Source organism: Acipenser ruthenus, chromosome 7 (assembly GCF_902713425.1).
Source record: "Acipenser ruthenus chromosome 7, fAciRut3.2 maternal haplotype, whole genome shotgun sequence".
In the NCBI taxonomy this organism is placed as follows: Eukaryota; Metazoa; Chordata; class Actinopteri; order Acipenseriformes; family Acipenseridae; genus Acipenser; species Acipenser ruthenus.
In genome coordinates this window covers 34,039,491-34,066,979 of record NC_081195.1, presented here as the reverse complement: position 1 = coordinate 34,066,979, position 27,489 = coordinate 34,039,491, and the positions used below count along the sequence as shown (strand labels likewise).

The following is a 27,489-nucleotide window of genomic DNA, read 5'->3' as shown; positions in this document are numbered from 1 at the left end:
GACTGGTACCAAATCATTGCCTGTGCTGCAGGTCAATGTAACTCAACAGTCCTGATTAAAGTTAACAGACAGAAAACAATACAAAAAAAGACCCTACAGATTGTCATTGCAGATTGTGGATTTAGAAGCCTTGTTCTCAGTTGTTTAAGCATGGTTGACATTTCTGGACACAGTTTCATTATAACAAAGGTTCAATTGGTGTACAATAGCATAATGAAAGTTAGCAAGATAATGGCTTCAAAACAGTGACTCTTAGTCAGTTCAGTTGACTGAGAAGACTGTACAGGACGAATCAGGCTCCAGACGTGATGCAAGCCTTTATTTATTTTATTTTGTAATTTGTCCAAGGTGTAACATTAAATTTAAAGGGGTCCAACCCCCCAAAATATATAATACTATTTTAAATGAAAACAAGTAGCAATGTTGATAAAGGGGGAACCAGACACAAAAAACTATGCATATGGAAAAGTGAGTTTAGTCCTCATTGACAGTTTCCCCGTTTATTTTGTCCATGGTGAGTTTTGTGCCATTGGAGGTTGTAATGAATCTCCTCCTAGCAGCTGATGAGTTAGTAATACAGACATCAGTAATAGACCCTGTGACAGGGAGGACCCGGAAGTGTGCAGCTGGGACGCGTAACAGGAGATGCGTTGCTAGGCAACCAATTGAGCAGGTAGGTAAATTTACAAACTGACCAGTTACATACCATCAAATTCTACATGCAAGCAAACATCATACAGTCAGCATTCACATATCCGACCCTATAAAATTTTGACTTCAGTACGGTTAAACACGTGTGATGCATATCTGATTATTTCATTTTGGCCCGTTCCAACCCTTGTCTGTTTTTCAGGGAACACAAAAAAGATACAATATCAAAAATACATATCTGAATACTATATTTTCAACAGATGTAGTATTTTAATTAAAAACGATATGTTTCTGAAAATATCACTTGCCAAAACTAGAGAGACGTTAACTGTAATACAGAACATACTTTTAAATCCATACGTATTGTAGCGGTATGTAAAATTTCCCATTAACAACCTAACAGCAAAATGAAATCTAAATGTTATCCATACACAGAACTGCGGAACATGTAAAAGGCAAAACCAAAAGATTTAAAAAAAACAGAACAGTTTCCAGAATTAAAACAGAATCCCAAGTCAGTATTCCAAATTGCAGAACATAGTGCTCGATAAGGCCCTAATGTCACAGGTCACTTGCAAATGAAAATGCACAAAAGCAACTAAAGATCACATATAAATAAAATACATCACAGTATCTAAAGCTGTTTAATGATTAACTGTTACAGTACCCTAGCTTGTCTCGTTCGCTTTGTTTTGGCTACATTCACTGGAGGAAGCACTGTGTAACTGCACAATATAAGACAGACTGATTTGGCATTAGAGAGAATTAAAATAAATAAATAAATAAACGCGGGCTGTGATGGATATTCAGATAAACTGTACCATTGAAGAGATGGGCTTTGTGTCAGAAAACTAGTGACGGAGTCGGAAATCGCGTGCGACGGGTCAGTGCATTAATTTGTTGATAATGGGGATTGATTTTATTCTTAATACAAGGTTGGTAAAACGTGACTGACGTGTATCTGGATATCCGAGTGCTGACTGTAAACCACTGTATCTGACTAACAAATTCATTGGGGACGGAGATCAGTTCTGTTTGCATTTGTGCCCTTAATGTTTTGAATACTGTGTAACAGGCTGGATAATAAACCAAACAGTTCCTCTGATTCAGAAGTTGAGTCAATGTAACTCAGTTTATAATACAGCATTCAAAGCACTGGGGCTGTATATAAAACAAGAGAGACTGTAAACTTCAGTACAGACATTTGAAAAGAGGAGAAGGAGTTTCTGGAATAAACTATTCCATATATCTATGGCTGTATTTCAGGATCACAGGACTGGGAAGGTGCAGTTGAAGGTAGGGGGTCGGAATGTGTTTCCAATTCCATTGTATGCAGGAATTTACAGTTCTATTGGGACAATAAAAGAGAAGACTACACATAAGTTACAATATGCAGGTCACAATCCAATATGAATCACTGTGTGCTATGCAAGACAATAGGATGATTAGTAGTGATTTATTTTGTTAAAAGGCCACACTTAAATGAGATTCACATCATACTATAAATCCATACCTGCTGGATCAGTGGCTGTATGGAGCAGCCTTGAAATGCGTTCTTTCCTTTACACTCTAACGTTCAAGAAGTCTAAAATGGTACAAATGGCTTTTGTCCATCATATTCTAACCTTTGTACTCATTATTCAAGACCCATTTGCTACACTCAGCAGGCTTCTGTAAGTATCTCGCTTCACTGATACGCTAGCAATTGTTTCACCCTAAATTAATATCTAAAAAATGTTTTGCCCAATAATATGAGAATACTAGTAATCACTTGCAATCAGCAATGTCTATTCAACTGATCTAGACAGCAAATGTTTAGAATAATTAAAATAAATTAGGGCTCTTTTGTGTGCCAGGTTAATGAAAAAAAAAGTGCCCTTTAGAGTGTTTTGTAATATGTAAAATGCCAGGAGGGACCTTATTTGAATGCTTTTAATACTCGGTTTGCTCAGTTGAAAAATGTCCAATGTAAAATATTGCAGGAAGCACGCTTTAAAAAAAATGTAGGACACGTAAAATGCAAATTGGAATTACCTCCAGTCACTTTTGTTAATTCTGGATACACACGTGAAAACATTTACTTTGGCAGATATAACACACACACACAGAAAAGCTGTCACAACAGGCCAACGCCAGCACACATCCATATGTATCTTTTTCTGTGATCACACAGTAGATCTCAAGTTGTAAGCACTGCTAAACAAATGACCTTCAAAACAGCCAAGACAAAAAGGACTCAATCTGCAGTAGAACTATCACTGTTACACTATGGTGGCACATGCATCGACAGTACTCACGACTACAACAATTTTGAGTTTTGCTGCAGGGACACTGATTCAGTTGACCTGTACTTCTTCACCAACAAACATGCTGCCCTATAGCTCCACCTGCTGGTAAAGAAGTGAAACAGCTGGACTATTTAATTGCTGGTTTAGCCCCACTGCAGGTCACACTGCAAGTAGCAGGGGTGGGTATTTCCAGTTCAGTGGGCACTACAGGTTTAAAAGGTAAAACTTAGAATCGATTTAGTCATATTAAAGAATAAGCAGCTCTACATGGAATTCTTAGTTTTGATGACTGCATTCATTCAGAGTGGTTCCTATTGCAATTACTCACATTTTCTTTGATAAGTCTGTGTGGAGGTGCTGCTTTTGAGTTCCAGCTGCCTGCCAATTGTAATGTAGGCTAGATTAAGCAAAGTGTCTTTATAGAAGAGTCAGTGCCATTTAGTGATCTGTCACTTTGGATCAAGTTTACGTTCATTTTGATGGCAATACCCAGACGGTGCTGGCACTTACTAATTTGGTCATGCATGTTTAAACCAAGCAGCAGCTCCACCATGATGGGAGAGTCTGGTGAGCTGCGGAAGCACAAGGAGAGTCTGGTGAGCTGCGGAGGCACAAGGAGAGTCTGGTGAGCTGCGGAAGCACAGGGAGAGTCTGGTGAGCTGCGGAAGCACAGGGAGAGTCTGGTGAGCTGCGGAAGCACAGGGAGAGTCTGGTGAGCTGCGGAAGTACAGGGAGAGTCTGGTGAGCTGCGGAAGCACAGGGAGAGTCTGGTGAGCTGCGGAAGCACAGGGAGAGTCTGGTGAGCTGCGGAAGCACAGGGAGAGTCTGGTGAGCTGCGGAAGCACAGGGAGAGTCTGGTGAGCTGCAGAAGCACAGGGAGAGTCTAGTGAGCTGCGGAAGCACAGGGAGAGTCTGGTGAGCTGGCGAAGCACAGGGAGAGTCTGGTGAGCTGGGGAAGCACAAGGAGAGTCTGGTGAGCTGCAGAAGCACAGGGAGAGTCTGGTGAGCTGCGGAGGCACAAGGAGAGTCTGGTGAGCTGCGGAGGCACAAGGAGAGTCTGGTGAGCTGCGGAAGGACAAGGAGAGTCTGGTGAGCTGCGGAGGCACAAGGAGAGTCTGGTGAGCTGGCGAAGCACAAAGAGAGTCTGGTGAGCTGCGGAAGCACAGGGAGAGTCTGGTGAGCTGGCGAAGCACAAGGAGAGTCTGGTGAGCTGCGGAAGCACAAGGAGAGTCTGGTGAGCTGCGGAAGCACAGGGAGAGTCTGGTGAGCTGCAGAAGCACAAGGAGAGTCTGGTGAGCTGGCGAAGCACAAGGAGAGTCTGGTGAGCTGGCGAAGCACAAGGAGAGTCTGGTGAGCTGCGGAGGCACAAGGAGAGTCTGGTGAGCTGCGGAAGCACAAGGAGAGTCTGGTGAGCTGCGGAAGCACAGGGAGAGTCTGGTGAGCTGGCGAAGCACAAGGAGAGTCTGGTGAGCTGGCGAAGCACAAGGAGAGTCTGGTGAGCTGCGGAGGCACAAGGAGAGTCTGGTGAGCTGCGGAAGCACAAGGAGAGTCTGGTGAGCTGCGGAGGCACAAGGAGAGTCTGGTGAGCTGGCGAAGCACAAGGAGAGTCTGGTGAGCTGCGGAAGCACAAGGAGAGTCTGGTGAGCTGCGGAAGCACAAGGAGAGTCTGGTGAGCTGGCGAAGCACAAGGAGAGTCTGGTGAGCTGGCGAAGCACAAGGAGAGTCTGGTGAGCTGGCGAAGCACAAGGAGAGTCTGGTGAGCTGCGGAAGCACAAGGAGAGTCTGGTGAGCTGCGGAGGCACAAGGAGAGTCTGGTGAGCTGGCGAAGCACAAGGAGAGTCTGGTGAGCTGCGGAAGCACAAGGAGAGTCTGGTGAGCTGCGGAAGCACAAGGAGAGTCTGGTGAGCTGGCGAAGCACAAGGAGAGTCTGGCACTTTGACATCTAGAGGAAGCAGTGAAAGCTGTGAGGAGGGAAAAGGAAATGAACCAGGGACTGACTGGCTGGCTGCTGGCTGATATCTTTTCACTTCATTTTTACTGTTTACAATACTTGCAATGTGGCGTGAAGCATATTTGGATTTCAGAGAGGAAGGGCAGGGGTGAGCAGCTAACAGCATCTTTGAATGGTTGGACTTTTAAAAGTCAGTCATTCAAAACTCACAAAGCAAAATAACACAACTGTAGACTTTAATGAATTTAGCAGCGTGACAACAAAACAGACAGCATTCACGATTCCATACTTACAATTCCATACTTCTCTTATTTGGTTTATTCGCAATTTGGCCATGTTGGCAGTAAATTGTACAAGTAATTTTACTGTAAAGAGCCCCTTACTAATTCAGTTTTCAATATTTCACATTTTGTTTATGTGTACGTCAGATAGAGAAGGCAGCACTGTGCATAGGATGCTACAGTGTTTTTGGATGGTACTATGGTATGTTCAGCAGTATAGGATGCTACAGTGTTTTTGGATGGTACTATGGTATGTTCAGCAGTATAGGATGCTAGTGTTTTTGGATGGTACTATGGTATGTTCAGCAGTATAGGATGCTACAGTGTTTTTGGATGGTACTATGGTATGTTCAGCAGTATAGGATGCTAGTGTTTTTGGATGATACTATGGTATTGTTTATTAAATGGGATGCAAAGCTCATATCTCTTCATCATACAACTGGGTTCTGCTAACACTGGGCCCCTTTTCCAAACGTTTATCCCTCAAGTTTGAAAGAAAGAAAGAAATACAAAGCAGTTTAATATTCATTGTAGCCTATCAGCAGCAACCACACTTCACTGACAATGTAGATCTCACACTCAGAATGTCAATGAAAAAGAACTTTAAACACTTAAACCACAACACAGATTAAATATGCTAATATCTGCTTTTTGTCTTTTTAATTTGTTTTATTTAATGACTTATAATAAATATGCTTCTAAGTGTTTGGTTGCTACTTCTAATCAAGTTGAAAGTGGCCAGACACAGCAAAGATTGCATGAGAAATACACTCTCATCTTGATTAGAGGTAGCCACTGAACACATTGAAAGATACATTTATATATATATATATATATATATATATATATATATATATATATATATATATATGTAAATGCCCACAGTTTAGAACAATTTTGTGCATATCAAGCTTGAAAAGGGTTAAAGCTTTGTGTGCAGTGATTCTATTTCAAATGAACAACATTCCCACACCACTAGAGGAAGCCACCTTTAGAGTGGGATTGAGGAGCATTTGCAAGAAAGACAAACAAAAACACACCGACAATTTTCAAGCAGACTCCATTGTCGACATATATTTTACAATAGTATGAACTCCAATGGTGCAAGACCCACTCAGCGATGTTTACCAAAATGGTATTCTTTTTACTGTCCAATTTATAGAACGTACACAGTAAGGAGATACACTTGAGAATAGTCGGCACACAGAGGGACACAAAAAAGAAGGACCATAACAAGGACAATCTGTTTTAGGGACATTCTTTCTCTTTCCACACAACAAAACAAAAGACAATGTGGCCAACCTGGGCAGATAAGTAAAAGGGCAAGCCACCTTGGCTTCAATTAACTACAGTATACTTCTTTCTCTAACTAAACATATTGTTCTCAGAGCAGAGCATGGACTTCTAGCCACAGCCTCTACAGCACAGTATTGATGAAAGAGCTCTTTGAACAGAACGCTCCGATGGGGTTGCCAGCAGAGGTAAGTGACGAGAGCTACAGCTCTCATTGTACAGTACCAGTCACGTCCTGTCACTCAGTAATCACACTGCTGAGGCAGCCAAGGCGAGCACTCAAATGAGCCCAGAATTACCTCCGAAACCTTATTAATGAAGCAGCAAAAGGACATCATACCTCAGGAACTAAAGGTAACAGGAAAAAAACTGGTCAGATTCTAAATAGCATTAACATGTACAATGACTTGTGCAATTCTGAGCAGATGACTTTTCATCCTATGTTTTGTGATATTATGTTGGGTACAGGGTCTCTCTTCATAAAAGTAGTGTAGTTGTGCAGTTTCAAAATCAGGCAAAGCCGATCAAACTGGCTGCTCAAACTGTACAAAATGATGCATCTTCCAATGCAAACCCTGTAAACAACGTATTAACTAATTACTTCTTAGAAATCACAAAAATTGATATTGTACAAGTGTTTTTGTCTGGTAAGGAAAAGTATTGACAGATTATAGAATTTTGACAAATCCTTAACTGCGATGGGTTAATTTCTCATACACGACTTATAATAAATGTTTATTATAAGAAGTTTCAACTACTTACTTGTCAGATTTTGTTCCTAGTAGAAAACATGATATGGTTGCTTTGTCCCTTAAATAAACAATGCATCACTCAACATGTATTGAAAGCATGTGATTCCCATTCACTTCCCAATCCCATGTTCATAGGCAGTGTGAATAGGGTACTGGAAATCCCTAGCTTTGCAAAATACAAAAATGGTGTTTCTCTTTCTAAAAATAGAATAAATGTGGTCTTTATGACACTGTGATGACTGACAGCAGCCATTAAAGGCACACTTCAGGAGGCAGGGGATGAGAGGAAAGGAAATGAACCAGTAGGACAACATGTGTGTTCAAACAAAACGGGCTGAACAAAAGAGTCGCCAAAGTCAAAACAATTCCTGCTGTGTGCTGTTGCAATAAACAGGACAAGTATTTAACTTGTTTGGGGTGTGTTTCAAACATTGTGTCCACTCTACACATAAACTTCCAGCACCTTCTAACTCTACAGAGATGGAAAAAAAGACTCCCATTGCACAGCAGTTTGATCCATTCCTGGTTTTACTGTAAGTTTAATAAAACACACACCTGAACTTTCTACCTAGTCACTGTGGCTAATCAAGCTCCTAGTAAAACCTAAATTGGGTGAAACGGACATGCAATAGGATTCTTATTTCCATCCCGGCTCTACTAGACAGCTGCTCTGCAGATGACTGTGAGATTGTTAACTCTGACCACACGTTCACGAGATTGTTAACTCTGACCACACGCTCACCTTGTTAGTAAACAGGAAGTAGACCAGCCTTTCTATCTCCTAGATCTGAAGTGCAGGGCTTACACACCCTGGTACACACTGAACGGCACGTAAGCGTGGCTTCAGTGCACAGCCCCAGCCCAAGGACATATTTTTTGCTGGAATAGTTAATAAGCCTGGCAAAAAAATGATCTAACCAGAAACAACTACTGCACAGAGAATCACATGAACATCCATACAAGGATATTAAAAGAGGTTAGACATTAAATACAGTATTAGGAAAAGGTAAATGATATGCAGTAAAGTCTATTTCTAAATTCTATTTATGAAATCTGCTCTCCGTTACTTTTTGTTGAAGCTACTGAACTCCTCTCTTTCAGGATTTCGTAAAGGGGATGTATCCTGAAGACTGCTGGGCCGCTGGGGCTGACACTTTGGATTTTTTTCCCCCATTTGTCATGGATACCGTTCAGCCTGAATTTTCCTAATAGAAATATGCGACAGGCCATCACGGCCATTGCTACATGTCTCTTGTGATGGAATGACCCAATTGCTAGTGTCCTGTAGCTTCTTAGTGCCTCGTCACTTCACTGTCCTTCCTAATGTACCGATGGTGAGGAGGTTGTAGCAGCGCACATCTTACAAAGAAACAGGGATAGAATACTTAAAAATCAACTGCCTCATTCTGGCCATGTGGGTTTCGTTTTGATCTTGTTGGGGAGTTGACCAGGTTTAGAGGCAGGTTTGTAATACAGGTGTGCAGGGTAGCTGCTAAGACTCATCAGAGGATTATGTTACAGCAACCTACTTTGTAAAATGTCTACAACAGGAATTCTAACCCTTTTCAAATAATAAAAAATACATTATTTTTTTACAATGTTTTTTTTTTTTATATCAATACTTGTAAGCAATCATTATTTTAAAAACTCTTTCTGAATAAGGGTGTAACAAACACTAATGTCATGATGCGATAGGTATCGCTATATGCAGGTCACAATATGATAGGTATTGCTATATGCAGGTCACAATACGATAGGTATCGCTATATATGCAGGTCACAATACGATAGGTATAGCTATATATGCAGGTCACAATACGATAGGTATAGCTATATATGCAGGTCACAATATGATAGGTATTGCTATATGCAGGTCACAATACGATAGGTATAGCTATATATGCAGGTCACAATATGATAGGTATTGCTATATGCAGGTCACAATATGATAGGTATTGCTATATGCAGGTCACAATACGATAGGTATTGCTATATATGCAGGTCACAATACGATAGGTATAGCTATATATGCAGGTCACAATACGATAGGTATAGCTATATATGCAGGTCACAATACGATAGGTATTGCTATATGCAGGTCACAATACGATAGGTATAGCTATATATGCAGGTCACAATATGGTATGTATCACTATATGCAGGTCACAATACGGTATCTATCGTGATCATGATGGGCTACTTGTATAATGCATAATAAGATCAAATGATCATTTAATTCTGGGCTATTTTGTTAAAAAAGACAAACGTAAGAAGTTAGGGAGAATATGTATTCATACCAACTATAAAGCACACTTATTCTTCATACAAGAATAACTTGGTGAACTACAATGAATTATGCTGTGCTTGTGGACTTGAATCACAATATAAATGATACATATCTTTATTACCATACAATATATCATGAAAGAAAGTATCACAATTCATTGATACACAAGAAATCATTAAACCCCTATTTCTGACACTAACAACACATCAGTCATAAACTCCAGTCGCAAAGATTTCTGGTTTCCCATCCAAATCTATATGTGATCACTGTATTTGTTTGTAAACGCTTTAACAAAGACTTTGAAAGAACGATGTAAGCATGCCATTTTTCACCACGACACAGCAGGAACACAAGCACTCTATTCGTGTGGCAGGCATAGTATACAGTGACTTAGGCTCGAACGCTGGTCTTCAGTCCGAGACCAGTGCTTTGTCTGTTGAGCTCCTTCAGCAGAGCTCACAGCCTCTCCAGTATAGCTACCACAGCACAGAACAGGATATGATTTTTTTTTTTTACATTATATTCAAAAGAACACAATAAATAAACACAGTTAAAGATGTCAGTAAACATCTACAGCTTGATGTTTATTAATCTGCTAACACGTACTGTGTAGTAATGCGATGTTTAAGGCAACGCAATGAGATGAGTGTTTAATCATTTCTCATTACGGGGCTTACTATGGAGGCTATATCAAAATCTTGGGGCTGTAGGACTAAATTACAGGTTAAAAAAGCAAGTGAAAAACACAGGGCCCTACTTATAACAGTCTGTTTACAGCAATGCTTTTTCAGAAATAGCATTTGGAAAAAGATTTTGGTATACAGCAGTTTTCATTTTTCAAATGTTTAGATAGATAGAGAGATAGATAGATACATACATAGATACATTATTCTTTTATCAATTAAACCTTTAGTGTACATCAAGGAAAAAAAGTATATGTTTTACTGCCAGTGCCATTCATTCTTATATCATAATATTTCAAAACTTCCCGCAGGGGGACTGATTAGCAGTCTGGTAGTGGCTTTAAGGTTAGGATTAAGTTAAAGGTTTGGGGTTGAAATTGCGATTTAAGGGTCTGTATTGTAGATGTTACAGAAGCATTTGGCTCTGTATTTCATGCTCTATACTGGCAATTACTGCACTTATCTGATTTAAACAATAAACAAATGTGCACAACAAAGGAAGGGATTCAGAATTACTCCAGTTACCACTTTAAAAGGAATGCCATGTTTAACTAAAAGAATGCTTTTTTAATCTTTACATTCGATGGCAGAAAAAAAGCATTTAAATTCTGACCAGGAAAGCACAGCGTGGGAATACTACATAAAAGGGACCCAAATAGCACAGTTGTATTTATATATATATATATATATATCTTTCTGAAGGGAAAAACACACCCTCAGTAAACATTGCACTCCCTCAAGGACACTGTCCAGGCTACATAGATGTCAATGCTATTACTTATGTTTGCACCAGTGAGACTGTACTGGCCACATGACTAAATGAACCATACACAGCAGATCCCAATTTTATTGATACTGCCAAAAATGTTTTGTGCCAAAGTCTCAGAATATGCAAGCCAAAACACTCTTGACCTTTGCTGAACATATAGTGTGTGAAAGTGCCAGAATTCGTTCAAAGAGGAACTATATATATATATATATATATATATATATATATATATATATATATATATATATATAATTTTAGATATTGTAGCAGGGCATGGGCCCTGCAAGTATAAAAATGTTTGTTTTGTAGCAGGGACAGGGTGAAAAGCCTCCCTGCCAAACTAATTGTTTTTGTTTAATTGTATTGTTTGTTAATTGTTTTACTGTTTTGGCAGTTGGCTCATTATTATAAATTAGAGCCAACTGCCAATATTTCAGGACAGCAGCCAGTCTGCTAGAGGACTGGATGTCATATACAGAAAAAAGGTACCGTGTATAGCTGCAAGCCAGGAATGTCAGCCAGAAAAGTGTGGAATGTGGTCAGGTGGGGATTGAATAATGAACGTCAATCAGCCCTGGACACATGGTATAAAAGGGAGACAGAGAGTGTGTAGAAGAGAGGAGAGGAGTCCTGTGTGGTGTAATAGTAGTGAGTGAAAGCCTGTGTGGCATGTGTGTTGAAACCTTTATAGTTTGTACTTTATGGCCCTCTTTTGTTTAAGTTTTTTTTTAATAAAACCACTTTCTTTTGTTCCTAATAACCAAACCTTGTAGTTGTTTTGTGTGCGGAACCCCTGAAAACTGCACTAGACAGGCACAACAAGCCCTTTTCGATATATCTCTATCGTATTCCTTTAAATTAAAGACGCAGCCCAAATTTACCACCCTCAATTTAAGGAAAAAAATAAAACCTCAAATAAATCTGCATTTACAAAGATACAACCTCAATTACACTGTTGTATTGTACAAAACTGACACAAAACAGCATTGTTGTAGATTAACCACGGAGCTTGATTATTGTGCTGTGTACTATAGTACTTAAGATGGCGTCTCTGTCGTATGCACACCCCTCACTCACTTACAGCACCAAGCATCCCGGCAACAGCAAGTACGACACAACACTCCACTACATCAGGCAACATGCAACCACAACAGCATTGATTGCATTGCAAACACAACAGTCAGAACAGTATGCACAATACCAACAGAGCATAACATACGCACATGGAGATTACTCACACCTGTTTTATTCCCAATTTGTGAACTGTGGTATTGCTTAGCATGTCGAAAAATACGGGGCTCTGATCAGCATTTCTGATCTGTCCAAGCCGGTACTGTTTGTTAGAAACGCCGAAATTGTAAAAGCTTCTTTGAATTCCTCAGGAAGATAATGACTCTTGTTTGAAAATGGCTGCCTGTATGTCATGGGTGATTCGAGATCTGGCAGTAACGTTTTGGTTTGTCTTTTCTCAGCAGTCAGTCACGTTGCTGCTTGTGTATTCGGGCAGTAATGTCTTTGTTGTCTTTTCTCGGCAGTCAGTCATGTTGTTAGTTTACTCGGGTAGTCACGTCTTTTGTTGGCGATTTTAACACATGCATCACTATACTGTACTCGAATTTAAAACGCAGGCCATTTTTGAGAAGCAAAAAATTGTTAGTGTCTTAAATTCAAAGGAATATGGTATATAGAGTGGTGGAAAGGTTACAGTACATTGTCACATGATTTGAATGGAATGAGAAAGACTTAATTAGGACTGTCAAGAAAAGCTCAAAACAGGTAAATGTAGATTTAAAACATACTCCTCTGTACTGGAGCAACAGAACCTAGAACCACTCAGATTTATTAAAAACACCTTCAAATATCAAAGGGGAATGTCAAAAAGCTAAATAAATAAAATTGTAAAAAAGTGAAACTACTTGCTCTAAGTCCTTAAAACACAGGTTTAATCCTAAACAGACTATGAGAGGTAGGGTTGTAACAATGAACCGTGTATCTCTCTCTTTCCAGGATATAGAGTAATAGAGGTATGCACCGTTTGTATTGGGATGCATGACCAAAAGCACAACTTCACTCATTGCAGTTCACCAAATGGTTCTTGAATGAAGACTGGCAAGTGTGTTTTATTATTGTTTATTACCTCCCTATCCCATGTCTTTTAACAAAATTCTCCATCATTAAATGATCATTTGATCTTATTATGCATCATACACGTAAGCCCATCAGGACCATCACATGTGGTGATACATGTGGTATCAACACCTGCATATCGTGATATGTATCGTATCATGACGTTAGTGTAATGTTACAGCTCTACTGAGAGGTCAGAGGCCAGATTCAAAGATCTGGTGGGCCTCAATTGGCACCCAGACCTGGGTTCAGAGACTAATAAGTTATATTTCCATGTAAAATGATTGATTTTCTACTGAAGGTTATGTACAACAGAGTTGCTGTAGTAAACAGAAATATAAATATGTCGTTCTGGGAAATTAAACACCAAGCCAAAGTTGACTGTTCTATGTGTGTGCTTGATGTGAAAACAAATCCCTCATCAGATGCCAGAAATTGAATTGAATGGGAGGGCAAGGGTTGGATGCAAACCACAAACCATCTGGTTCAAAGATAAAGACCTTACTGTTCAACTAAAGAGCAAGCTCTGTAGTGGACAGGGAAGTTATTATTATTATTAATTTCTTAGCAGACACCCTTATCCAGGGCGACTTACAATTGTTACAAGATATCACATTATTTTTACATACAATTACCCATTTATACAGTTGGGTTTTTACTGGAGCAATTTAGGTAAAGTACCTTGCTCAAGGGTACAGCAGCAGTGTCCCATACCAGGGATTGAACCCACAACCCTCCGGTCAAGAGTCCAGAGCCCTAACCACTACGCCAAACATCAGCAAAAGACAGTTACTGTCTTTTGCTGATGTTATAGTATTACTAACTCATCAGCCGCTAGGAGGAGAGTCATTACAATATTTTATATTTATATTTTATTGCATTTTTTCTCATAAGAAGTTGCTTGTTCGCCAGTCTATTTTTGGATTTTAAATTGCTTTTTTTATTATTTATTTCTATTTAGTGATTCCAATTTTTTTCTCCCAATTTGGAATGTCCAATCGTTTTGCACCTCACCGCAGCAACTTCCTGCACAGCTCAGGAGAACTGATGGCTCACAACCGAGCCAGCGTCCTCTTTTTCACCCAGGAACTCGAGATCGGATGTCAGTGAGCTACCAGCCTCTGGAGGTCAAAGGCCAGCCCTGCAGGTGTCCGCTCTGAGCTCACTGGGCGCCTGGTCAGCAGGGTTCGCTGTAGCACGATGATGAGAAATAGTCTTTCAGTTTTGCCTCCCTAACCCACGGGCGCACCAGAGCTGATGTGACTCTTCCTCTGGAATCCCCAGTAAAGACCGGCTACTTCGCACAGCCAGGACACAAACCTGCACTCTCTGACTCATACTGCACACAACCCGGATGTGCTTTTACCAGGTGAGCCATTCGAGGAAACTGTGCTTTATTTTTATTTTTTTTACTAAAAAACGTAATTATTTATTAACCTAAAGCACCTACTAGAGGTTAATGATAACTTTAACAGCACACCAGGATAAAAATTAAAATTAAACATGAGTTCAACAAAACAGTTAAATGCTGAGATCCTGAGATAATTTCTCAATATCTGGACAGAACGATCTGAAACTGATCTTGTAATCGACAACATTTTTTGTCCGCTGCCCCTAATGATCCACCGTAGATGGTGTTGCAATACCTTATAGAATTAAAATACAGGAAAAAAGGGGAAAAAAGGCATTAAAAGCAATGGCTTCAACATTCCCTAATTAGATACATCTCCTGTACAGACATGTACAAACTAGAGCTCTGTATGAAGACGTATACAACCTTTTCATAGAAAAAGACTGAAGTCAGCAATATACTGTAAGTACAGCATACAAACATTTCAATATTGTATATTATATGACCAGGGGAATGTAAAGAACCTGAGGAACTGCCTGTGTGTTCTTTAAATCAATATCCATGACCCCAGGTGGAAAGGTAAGGCTCTCCAGGAACGGGTGTGTCGTAGGGTGTGTTTCCTTTGACCAAACACATTGTGTTAAATTTTAACAAAAGCTTTCCTATTGCATTTTAAATACCAAGCACACACATAATATAAAAAAATACCGGGCAAATATTAAGAAGTGTATTTGATTACTGGTCTACTGTGTTGTCTTTACTTCACAACTAGAGCGGCCTGCAGAGCTACAGTATCCGTACCAGACTTCTTTACAAGTGTGCAGTGTTGTAAGAGTTAAAGGAGGAGCACAGAGCACAACATTGATCTTGAGCCTGCAGTACTGCTCAAGTTTGACTGATAAGATGAGCATTTCAAGAACAAGTCCCTCACTGATGTTTAATACACAAGGAAAGACCCTTGGCCTGAACGTTTCCAGGACAGGGGTGTGGAGAATGGAGACAGCTGTCTAGGGAACTATTTATTTTCTGCTTTCTTCTGCGACAACAAATCCTATGTTCAGACCAACTGATATATCTCAGTCATTTCAAATATTCAAAAGGAAGCAGGCATCATGTAGAATTATCTTGCCAGGAGCAACAGCAGGAAATGTGCTTCCTGAAGTGATAACATGACTGCTATGAAAGCTCTGAAACAAGAACACCACAAAGCATGAGTTCACCGATTTCAATCCACTGATTTCTAGGTGGGACTAGACTACACGTTGGCCAAGCCTTTCCATTGTGTATTGACAGTAACACAACTGTTCACTCCACTGGCTCCCGATCACCGCTCGCATCCAGTTCAAGACTCTTGTACTAGCCTACAGATGCCTTGACCAGACTGCACCCAGCTACCTCCAGACCCTCATCTCTCCCTACACCCCCACTCGACCTCTCTGCTCCGCCTGCACTAGAAGACTGGCTCTACCTCCTCTACGCTCCCCTGCCTCCAGAGCCCGCTCCTTCTCCACCCTCGCTCCACAGTGGTGGAATGACCTTCCCATAGATGTCAGGACTGCCCAGTCCCTGACCACATTCCGGCGCCTCCTTAAGACTCACCTCTTCAGACAGCACCTGTAGAACTCCTCTGTTTTTCGCCTGGGACACTTATCACCCTTCCTTAAATGCGCTTTACTTGCTCTTATCTGCCCCCTATTTTACTGCACTTAATCTTGCACTTCAGAGTACTGTAATCTGCAAAGTGTTTAATCTGTAGTATTTTGTATTTAATCATATCCTGATGTAACTATCACTGACACTGTTATCTGCTGTATTACTGAATTGTATTTTGTCACACTTGTACTTGCTTGAACCAAAGTCATTGTATTTATCTTGCTCTTAATTGTATTATTACTTGTACTGTGATACTTGAAATGTATTTGCTTACGATTGTAAGTCACCCTGGATAAGGGCGTCTGCTAAGAAATAAATAATAATAATAATAATAATAATAAATGAGAAGTTAAAACAGAGATGTTGAAGCGTGCTGTGGAACTAGCTTCTATTTAGGTTTCATGTACAGCAAGTGTGGAACTTAATCAATATTATAAATCCTCAGAATGCCACTTGTTCATCCTAGAGCATTCAAATACTGGAGTGGAAATTCTGATACTAACAGCCACTATGAAAAATTGAGCCAGACTCAAATAGTGCAAAAAACTCTACTACTAGGCAAAAAGAACTGAAGACGACTTAGACATAAAAACATGTAAGAGTGTTAAAAAAGAGTGTTAAAAGTGTTAAGACAAAGGTACGAGTGAATACTGTTACAAATAGATCAGAACTGTCTGGTTGACGCAGTTCCTGGGACCAGCATATACAGCACAACAGCATCTCTTAACAAATACTTGGCAAACAGACATACTGTATCCTTCAATAGCTAAGGTAGGTTGACGTCAAGCTTTCAGATATTCAGAATATAAAAATACTGGTCTTTTACAAGGTTTGAATTTACGCCACATATACTTCTTTTAATACTTCTTAAAAGGCAATTACAAACACAAGTGTCAGCATGCCCCTAATACTATATCTGTCTATTGAACAGTGCTAATCTACAATATATATATATTTATTTTTTTCAGCAAATTAAAAAAATATTTCAGGAGGTATGTTACCTAAGATTTCAGAGTGCTAGTCAGAAAGTTAGCTATAAAACTAAAAGCATAGAATAGAATAAAAACATGGATGGAAATAAGACTCCCATTGCATAGCAGTTTGAACCATTCCTGGTTTTAATAAGAGATTAATAAGACACACACTGTGGCTAATCAAGCTCGTAGTGAAACCTGGCATGGGTGAAACTGCTTGGCAATACACATCTATATTCATCCCTCAAGCAGAACAAAAAAAATGCATGTCAGCTTTTTAAAAGCACTCGCACGCACAAGTGCGCGCACACACACTCAACTTGAGGTTTTTGGGTGACCTGAGCTTTCCAGAAGCTTACTTAACTTTTTCTGTAACATTCTAAAGGTAGCCTGAAAGTCCGGGAACCAGGAGTGAAACAGTTAAATATGAAATCAATAAAACAAACACTGACTGTATTGCAGCAACTCCTACTGGGACACGGTATTATCGATAGACAAGCCTGAGCAACTACTCACTGACAAAGAGTAAACAAGGGAGTCTACCACTCAGGTGTATTATTATCTTGGAGATTGATCCTTATGCCTCAGCAGCAACAACCTGAAGCTAATTTCCCTTCATGTGAATTACCGTCAATAAAGTTATACCTACAAATACATCCCTGTTGAGTTGATTTTATCAGGAAATTGTCAACAATGTGGCCAAGTAAGCATTTCTGGCAATCAGTAATGGAATAAAACTCCATTATAAACTTCCATTTTAAGCAGCAAATTTTCAATTTTAAAACATGGACAATTACACAGTATAGATGTTCTTTTATAGGAAAAAAAACTAAAAAATAAAGATTCGTTTTGATCTAATACTGAAACAATATGGTTATTAATAGTGTTAAAGGGCATTGGGCCCAACTACCTCTGTAGGTCATTAACTGCCAGTAAAGGACCTTAAATATATTTATTGGCTTTTCGTGCTGACCACTATACTTCACAACAACTTTTTATTAAACATCAAAAAAGCTGCAAACGTAGAAACTGCAGTGTTCTGTTTGCTGTATATGCTGCTGTACCACTACAACAGAAACAACATATAAACTGTCCAGTCTTACCGGATAGCGTCCATTTGAATACGAGAATACTTGAAATCCTGCCGTTGCTTTCAGCTTGAATTACACATGATCAGCACTCTCATATTTAGTTTAAAAGGCAAATTGTGACAGCAATTAAAAAAAGATGACTATTTAATTATCCTAGGAGTTGTTTATCTCCTGTGGATTAAGAATGAAAGCTGGATGGGAGCCTGCAGTTTGCTGTAGAGAATGTGGTATGAGCTACAATTAATACTATAGGAATGTACTGGATTCTGTGGTTCTGTAACTGAAAATAAACCACAGCCTTTGTGAATATAAAGGATCATATATTACAAAGAAGACCAGGGGAGGGTGGGTGGAGATCTATCGGCAGTGTGAATTTATTTCAGTCACCATTAATATTAGGGTTGCATCAAAGAGCTATCCATGGTTATTCCAGCATTACACCTACAAATAAATGATTGATGCAACCCAGGGGGTTTCCCTGGTGCTGTAAAATGCCCCACAAATCCAGCTAAGGTTTATTCTGAACAGCTTCAGCTGACGTCTTCAGGAGTTTTTATTTAAACTGATTATCCTTCTTGCTGAGATCCAATAATGGGAGTTTTAGGCCAGTGGTTCTCATACTGGGGTACGGGGACCTCTGAGGGTCCCCAGAGATGCCCAGAAGTCTCCCAGGATATTCTCGAGATTATATATATATATATATATATATATATATACACACACACACACACACACACACACACACACACACACACACCTACAGTGTATATATATATATATATATATATATATATATATATATATATATATATATATATATATATATATATATATATATATATAAATGAACATAAAACAATATATGTCATTGCAGTAGTGAGAAAAAGCCATTGATACGTTCAGGCAATATAATGCCTTACACATGTGCTTTCACTGCAGTGCAGTTTTTCTTTCTGTTAGTGGTTTGCCTTCTCTGTTCTAGACAACCAGCCATACCAAACAATGAATGTGTGTGGACTTACAATTAACAGCACTGAATGATACAGTCTGCTTTCTGACAGATTATCTTCATAAGGTCTAACTTGTTGAATAAAATATAGAAAGGCAGGGAAATTGCATTTTCCTTCTAATGAGAAAATATGCTATTTTTGTCAGTCAATCTTTTCTAAGATAATTAGCAGTAAAAAAAAAAAAAAAAAAAGGTCACACCATTAGAACTGATGACAGAAGACTCAGATAACAAGGGAGATTGATACTGATGTCTTCAGAATATTGAAGACAAACCAGAACTTGCTGGGAAGGTGACACTATGAGACAAAAATGAATATTCAGGATAAATCCAAATTAAAAAGTTCATTAATATTAATATATTTAGAGGTAACATTTTCTATGACAGGTCATGCACTATTGTAATCTGATTACATTTTTCAGTAACTTGTAACTAATGTTTAATTTTTGAGACAGGTCACTGAAATGTGGTAATGGATTTCATTTAAGTGAATAAAAATAACTTAGTTACATTTACAGCTAATGCATAACATGGAAATCAGAAAGCACTTCAACAGGGAAGGTCAAAGTAATAAGTAACGAACTATAATAGATTAGTTTTTTTTAACTTCCCTAAAACATATTTGTATCAAACCAAATTTATAAATCAGTATATGGCACAAATAAATAAAAGCATAATTTCATGTAACACTGTTTTGACTGATGCCTAAAATAAAATAAAATACATTTTTAAAAATGCATGTTATTGATTGTTTCTCCCGTTTATTATTTATTTTGGTTGGGTACAAGGTTTCATTTCACTCCATAGGTATCTTTCTCATTATTACTATACAGTTAAAAATAAGAAGAAGCAAAAACAATATTTTCCGAAAAGATAATAATTAAACAAATTTACTAATTAAAACACCTCAAAATGAAATCTGTTATTTCTGTAATGCATAAGAGATTTCGCACAGTTTGAGCAGCCAGAACCTTCCTCTCGCCCAGACTGCATGAGATGGCATCTCTTATACAAGAAGATGTGTGTGTGTGTGTGTGTGTGTGTGTCTCACTGAGTGTTCTGAATTTGAACCAAGATATGCCGAACTGCAACAGTATTGTCTTTGGAGAAGGGAGAGGAGTGTGTTGCACATATCTCAACAAAGCCCTGTTGTCACAAACTATAAAAAACACAGGCCTACGAGACAGAGAGAGAGAGAGAGAGAGAGAGAGAGAGAGACAGCACAGTTCTGCAGAAATACATGCTTGACTGCTTACCCCACAGTTAACAGAAAACAGATTTATTTGTACATTTATTACAGCTTGTGGATAATAATATAATATCTTTATATAGCACCTTTCATAGTGGACCACCATCACAAAGCACTTTACAGAGGTAGGCTGTGAACTGTGCATTGTATACACAGTCACTTACAACAGGACATTGATTTAACATCTCATCCGCAGGATGGAGCACAAGGAGGTTAAGTGACTTGCTCAGGGTCACACAGCGAGTGGGATTTGAACAGGTGACCGTCAGTGGCAGAGGTGGGATTTGAACCGGTGACCTTCTGGTTATAAGCCCCGGACTTTAACCACTGGACCACACAGCGGCTCACTGTTTGGAATCCGTTCAAGAAAAAAAAAGGAAAGTTGCTGTTCATGGATACATACAACATTAAGCATTTTAAAGCTTACTGTAGCATGAAATTCGTGTCTATTTAAAAAGGATCAAGCATTTGCTACAGACTACAGCATAATAGAAACAACGAGGCTGGAGTCATGCATCAATCCATCGATGCACTTAACGGTTTGATTACCGTCAATAGCCAGTCCCGTGCATTGTTTTAAATGTTTTTTTCCCCTTGTGTCCAGTCTCAATCAAGGTTTAGTTTCAGTGCAATTGAGTTCTGAGGTGTTGAAGCGGATTTAAAAAGAAATCAAAAAACACATGGGGATTGGTTTGTTGCATCGTGGATGCAAGCAAAACATCAGATTAGTCCACAACTCATTTGAATGTGATATTTGACTGCACATTGCCATCTTCTATTTCTATTTAGTGGTGACTTATGCATAATTAGTCTGTTTGAATGAAGTCAGTAGTTTTCCATCATGAACTAGCTCAATTCACTACTGTATTGTCCACACCTCCAGATGTACTGTTATTACTAAAACAGAAAGGGTACGATATCCAGTTCATTCGAAGTGCTGTTCTTTTTAACTTCCTTGGGTTTAAGAGTTTATTGATGATCTACATCAGCAACTAGCAGTTATTTCTGTAACTAGGAAACATAGGAAGTACTAGATCTAAAGACATAATGCCCTGTGTAGTTTTAAATACATTTTACAAAGCTTTTTACCTTAAACATCCATCCTGAAAAATACTGCTTAATTTCTTAAGCCATTCCATGAAAATGTAACATTTGTCAAGACTTTTTGATGACCAAACTGTTGTGTATTAGGAAGTATGGACCCATTACCTCAACAATTTTGGGCTTGCCAGAAGTCTGACATTGGTGATTTATCAGTGGAACAAATGCACCATTTTCATGGAAGAGCGTTTTTCCTTGTCTTGAAAGAAGGAGGAACTGCATGAATTCAACTCAAAGTACCTTAAGTGAAGACAAGGTAGCGAACAAGGTAGTTTCTGATGAATCACAGTACAAAGCAGTGCAAGCTGCAGTGCAAGAAGGACATAGGGGCAATGTAGATATACTGCATTATGCTTTTACATCAGTGAAATGTTTATTCCAATTGGGATAAAGAAAAACTACAGGTACAAGTCTAATCTACCAGAATCGTACTACAGGAAAAAAATACAAGCTGATAATAAATGAATCAGTCAAACTAATCCTGAAAGCAACTCTGTAAAGCTGTAAAATGAAAGATAGGGATCAGGAAAGAGGTTCTGCTTTGAGCCTGTGCTCTCTTCAGCGGGCCAATCCGGGTACTTTCCTCTGCGTAGCAATATGCTCTCAAAGCTGATCCTTTGACATATAAAAAGATTATGAAACAAGCTTTCATTTTCTCAGTGTCTGCTCTGAGAATATCCATTAGTCTCTCACACCTACTCATTCGTAACCTGTGCCAAACACAGAGTACATATTTTCTCACTCACATTATTGAAAAGTATGTGGCTTGACTGTTGAGAATTCATTATGGAGAAAAAAGTAAATACCGTGAATAATCCTTTTACAGCGTAGGGTCACTCCTTATGAAATCAATCACCAAAAACCCTCGAACTTCCTTTGATTTGGATAGAAATGGCCATGCATGTTTGCCTTTGGGGGAAGTGGTTACAGTGTACATTTTAGGCATGCGTGACATCCCATTCATGAGATAGGTCATCAAAGCTTGACCTGATTTGGACACCCACCCTGCCTTTACATGGTCATAACTTCCTCCATGATTAACATAGAAAGCTGGTGTTGGTGTCGTCTTAAACCTCTCAAATAGGACTATCTATTCATTAGATCAAAATTGATGTGAAATACAAGATCAAGTTGTGTAAATCTGTGACCTTTGACCTCACCCAGGTCAAACCGCATACGTTGGTTTTTTGTCAGTGTTTGATAGATTATAGCCTAGACCCTTATCTACATTTCCTGCAAGTTTCATTGTGTGCCTGCCATTGTTTGAGGCACAGCACAGAGTTGAATGCAGAGTGTCAGATGAATCTACTAAGTGAAGCGATTACACACCTAATACAATTAAACAAAAATATTTAGTTGTAATCGAGTATACTCACCTGTTAAATTGAAGCTGCAGTGAACTGGTGCAGCTGTAACAGATTCACGTTAATTAACCAATTTGGCCTATAAAAACATGTGACTAAAGTGTAGCACAGGTGAATTAAATACAGATCAATACTGAAATGTGCCCTTTATAAAGTGAAAAATCAGTAAACCCAACTATAACTCAACTAAGGTGTGTCCTTAAACCTGGTACTCTTCCAAAAAACATGTATATATTATACTTATCAGTATAGACATAAATGTGACCCTTTGCAGACCAAGGCATTCTCAATTCTGTTAGTCAGTCAGTGCATACACTTTATTTCTCAAGCAATAAATCAATACAAATATTCACAGCCGTATTTAGAGATTGGATTGGAGCTGAGACTCTGATTATATTTGGCCCCAAATCAGATATTGGCTAGTCTATCATTCCGTTTTACTTCAATTGAAATTGCCTTCCTTGCAAGCATTTCAACAAACAAACAACACACCCTCTGTCTTACTTTGCAGCTAGTTTATTTTGACAGCACACATGATCCACAAGCTTCAGAATGACAGATCACAAGCGTCAGATTATGCTTCCATTTGGCACACCCCTGTCAAAGATTGTTTTAATTATCAATATTATACATTAAGAAAGATTTAAGAACATTTACGAACATTTAAGGCATTAAGAACATTTACGAACATGGAGGCCATTCCAAGAACATCAGCAGGGATAGAAATGAGTATTGACAAGTATTTAAATTGGTTTGGGGTGTGTTTCAAATACTTTACACACACAAACTTCTAGCACATCTCCTTTTAACTCTAAAGGGTTGGAAATAAGGCTCCCATTGCACAGCAATCCATTCCTGGTTTCACTATGAGCTTAATAACACACACCTGAGCTTGTTACCTATACACTGTGGCTAATCAAGCTCCTATTAACCTGGAAAGGGTGAAACTACTATGCATCCTTGCCTTATTTCCATCCTTGCAGCATTGTAAATCAGACCTGAGCGAAATACTAAAAACCACACTGCACCGACACACAGCACAAATACCTGAATGCTGATCATTCAGACACAAAAAAATGGTTCATATGGTTTTGAAATACAAATAAGTCCCAGAGATAAGCTGGAGAATCGGAATCACAGAAAAAAAAACACCCATCAGCTCTTTATCTCCAATCTGCTAATTGCAACATTTGTATGTAATTGTGCAATTTTAACAAAGATATAACAAAATAAATAAATAACCAGGTAATTTGAAGACTTTTAAGTCTACCCTGGATTGAAGTTGATTTTTTACTATTTAACATTTCTGGCAGCCATTGCTTCCTATTATAAACTTCACCAAAAATTAATATTTTTAGGTTACCAGTACAGGCATGTCAGCCATTGCCTGCCACGTGAAAAGACAAAACAATGTTGCATGGCCTTTGGAAGTTCTGCAGAGTGTTACCACAGTCAAGTACAGAATTCCACATTGTTGTATATGTGAATTACTTGTATGTTCATTAAGAAACAGCTACAGCAGTACTTACTATGATTTATTGATTTAGGAAAGTGAAAATTCAAACAACTCAACAGCCTTGCTTCCTGAAAATATGAAATATGAACATTATACTGTCTTCAAAAATCAACATGGGTGTATGCTTTGTTTCTGCTGGTGTGTATGACAAACCTTTAAAATTAGGCAACTTTGTATAAATTGAACATTTTAAAAATGCAGTTATTTTTCTTGGTCATCAAACCAAGAAAGAAGAATAAGAAGTCTCTTATTATTCCCATTCATGAATACCATAACAGGAATTAACACACTAACTAAAACGTCGAACCGTTACCTCTCACGCTGAACTGTCATGCACAAAAAAAGACGAATGCGCACAATAGAGGGAAACGAGAGCCTTGCATGAGATACTTTTTTCGCCACTACTCTGTGCAACTAAATACAACTTGCATTTATTTAATTTTAATTTAAATCCATTTGCGGCGAAATTTGAATCAGTCAGAAAACGTTTTTTATTATTATTATTAATTATTATTATTATTATTATTATTATTATTATCCAACAAAACATATTCTAGCGTTATTTTAAGACCACTGTGAACGAGCCAGTAAGTAATAAAAAATAACAGCATAAAAATAACAGCATATCCAAACATTTTAATAAATCAATCACCTCTATGTAACAAGATTTGAGTTTTTAATAACATGATTTAGTTACTATTGAAACATATGTCAAAGTTCTTAATATTTTAAATGTTAACAGCTAATTAGTCACAAAAAAACGTATTCATCATATGCATCAATTTAATTTTTAAATGAATGTTATCAAGTACAAAAGTTAGCATGAAAACGTTTCTACTAAAGAAAAACCAATTCCAGCTCCTCAAAACTGAGCCCACGGTACAAATGCATTCAGACTCCTGTAGCTGCCTTTTTTGTTCTTTATACTTTGCAAAACTTATTGTAATTGCTCCCACGGCACACCCGGGACTGTGTCGCGGCCCACCTTTGGGAACCCCTGGTTTAAAGGGCATATTTGGGCTTTCTGGTACTGTACTTAAGTGGTTTCATTCCTAACTGTCCGATCGAAAACAGTTTGTCACCTTCGCTGGTTATAACTCCGATATCAGGTTACGTCTGGTGCTCCCCAGGTTTCTATTCTGGGACCGGTTCTATTGTTCTATGTTCCCTCTTAGTCATATAATCAGTCGTTATGGAATTCAATATCATTGCTATGCCGATGACACGCAAATATATCTCCAAACTCAACTTGATGTTTGTTTGGCTGTTTCTGTGCTTAATAATTGTTTGACTGATATAAAAATTTGGAGGCAGAAACATTTCGTGCAATTAAATTGTAGCAAGACAGAGGTCATGTTAGGGTGTACTCTCCCCAGGTTAGTACAGTTGATCATTTCAGGTTGTTAATTGATGGACGTGAGATCAGGCTAATCCCTGAAGTGACACACTTAAGTGTGAGGTTTGACACAACACTGTCTTGAGGCTCACATCAAGAATACTTGCAAAGTTATCTTTTTACATTTGTGAAACATTGCTCGCCTGAGGTCATCCTTATCATTGCCTGATGCAGAGCAGATAATACACGCCTTCATCTCATCTAGATTGGACTATAGTAATTCTTTGCTTGTTGGAGTTTCTAAAACATCTATTCAAAGGCTGCAATATGTACACAATAGTGCTGCACGGGTGCTATCAAAAACAAGAAAGCACAGCCATATATCACCAATCTTAGCATCTCTTCACTGGTTACCGGTTAAATACAGAACTGATTACAAGAGTTTGCTGTTTACCTTCAAAGTCTTTACATGGTGGGTCTAACTTACTTGAAGGATATGCTTTGTCACTATGTGACCCAGCGCAATTTGCGATCTGCCAGTAGTGCCAAACTAACTGTATCTAGGACACGGCTGCGCACGATGGGCGACCCTGCCTTTTTGTATGTGGCCCCTCGCCACTGGAATGATTTGCCGACACATTTGCAGGATTTTGAGGCTATTGAGGCTTTTAAATCTGGTCTAAAGACCAGTCTATTGTTTTTTAATATGTATTAATTGTTTTTATCTTACCTGTAAAGTGCTTTGAGATAACTGTAATGTGGAGTAGTGGTTAGGGCTCTGGACTCTTGACCGGAGGGTCGTGGGTTCAATCGCAGGTGGTACTGTACCCTTGAGCAAAGTACTTTACCTAGATTGCTCCAAAAAGCCTAACTGTGTAAATGGGTAATTGTATGTAAAAATAACGTGATATCTTCTAACAATTGTAAGTCACCCTGGATAAAAGCGTCTGCTAAGAAATAAATAACAATGAAAGGCGCTATACAAAATACATGTACTATTATTATTACCTGGTCCTACCACAAAAGACGCAAGCCTACTGAACGGGTCGCTATTACCAGGACCACCATACATGTGCGGACACTTACCCAACACCCTCTCCTCCGAATGTCCCCTCCCTGACAGCACATCTTGGGAATGTTGTGCCCAGGTATTACCCTTCCTTCTGAATGCAACCCTTCTGAAGTCATCCATACTTTTAAAAACTCGCTTTTCGTTTCCAATCTCACTCAGCTAAATGTTAAATCCACCGCCGTTCTGTGCTGCAAGCAGGTATCGCTTTCCTCAGTTGCGTTCTCCCTTCATGTTGTTTTTCCTCCGACTAATTTAAACTCCCTCTTGTTTGGGAAACATAGATCTCAGTTCCCCCTGCTGCACTCTGCTGAGCTGTTTATGGAGCTTGTTTCTTCAGAATTACATAGCCTGGTTCTCCCCATACAGGTAAGAATAAAAACAGCAGCTTTTTGTTGTGGTTTCAACTCCATATCTTATCGGTCGAGCTTCCTGCATGACTTCAGCTTTCTCTACTCGTGTAGCATTGCACCAACCGAGCTGCCACCCTGACACCGCGCTATTTCTCAATGCAGTGTTCTGTTTATTCTATAAATATTCATGAATTGACATTTATCGCCCTCCACACTCGAACGTCTCCGCCATATCTTGACTGCAGTCCCCTTGGATGTCTAAGACCCTCCCCCTTGCAATCTAATTGGCTCTTTCGAATTGCCTGGTATTGTTCATGTTACCTGGCGGCGCAGGTAAGGTAA

The 27,489-nt window shown here is 38.9% G+C and overlaps 1 protein-coding gene across 1 annotated transcript in view; it reads right to left on the bottom strand.

The window, feature by feature from the left end:
* Positions 1–27,489, bottom strand: part of LOC131737501 (FYVE, RhoGEF and PH domain-containing protein 4-like) — a 138,982-nt gene extending 111,493 nt beyond the window's left edge. The window contains exon 1 of the mRNA XM_059026809.1: positions 26,812–27,489. Within this exon, the coding sequence (XP_058882792.1) occupies positions 26,812–26,917 (106 nt within the window). The 5' untranslated portion in view covers positions 26,918–27,489. The remainder of the gene's footprint in view (positions 1–26,811) is intronic.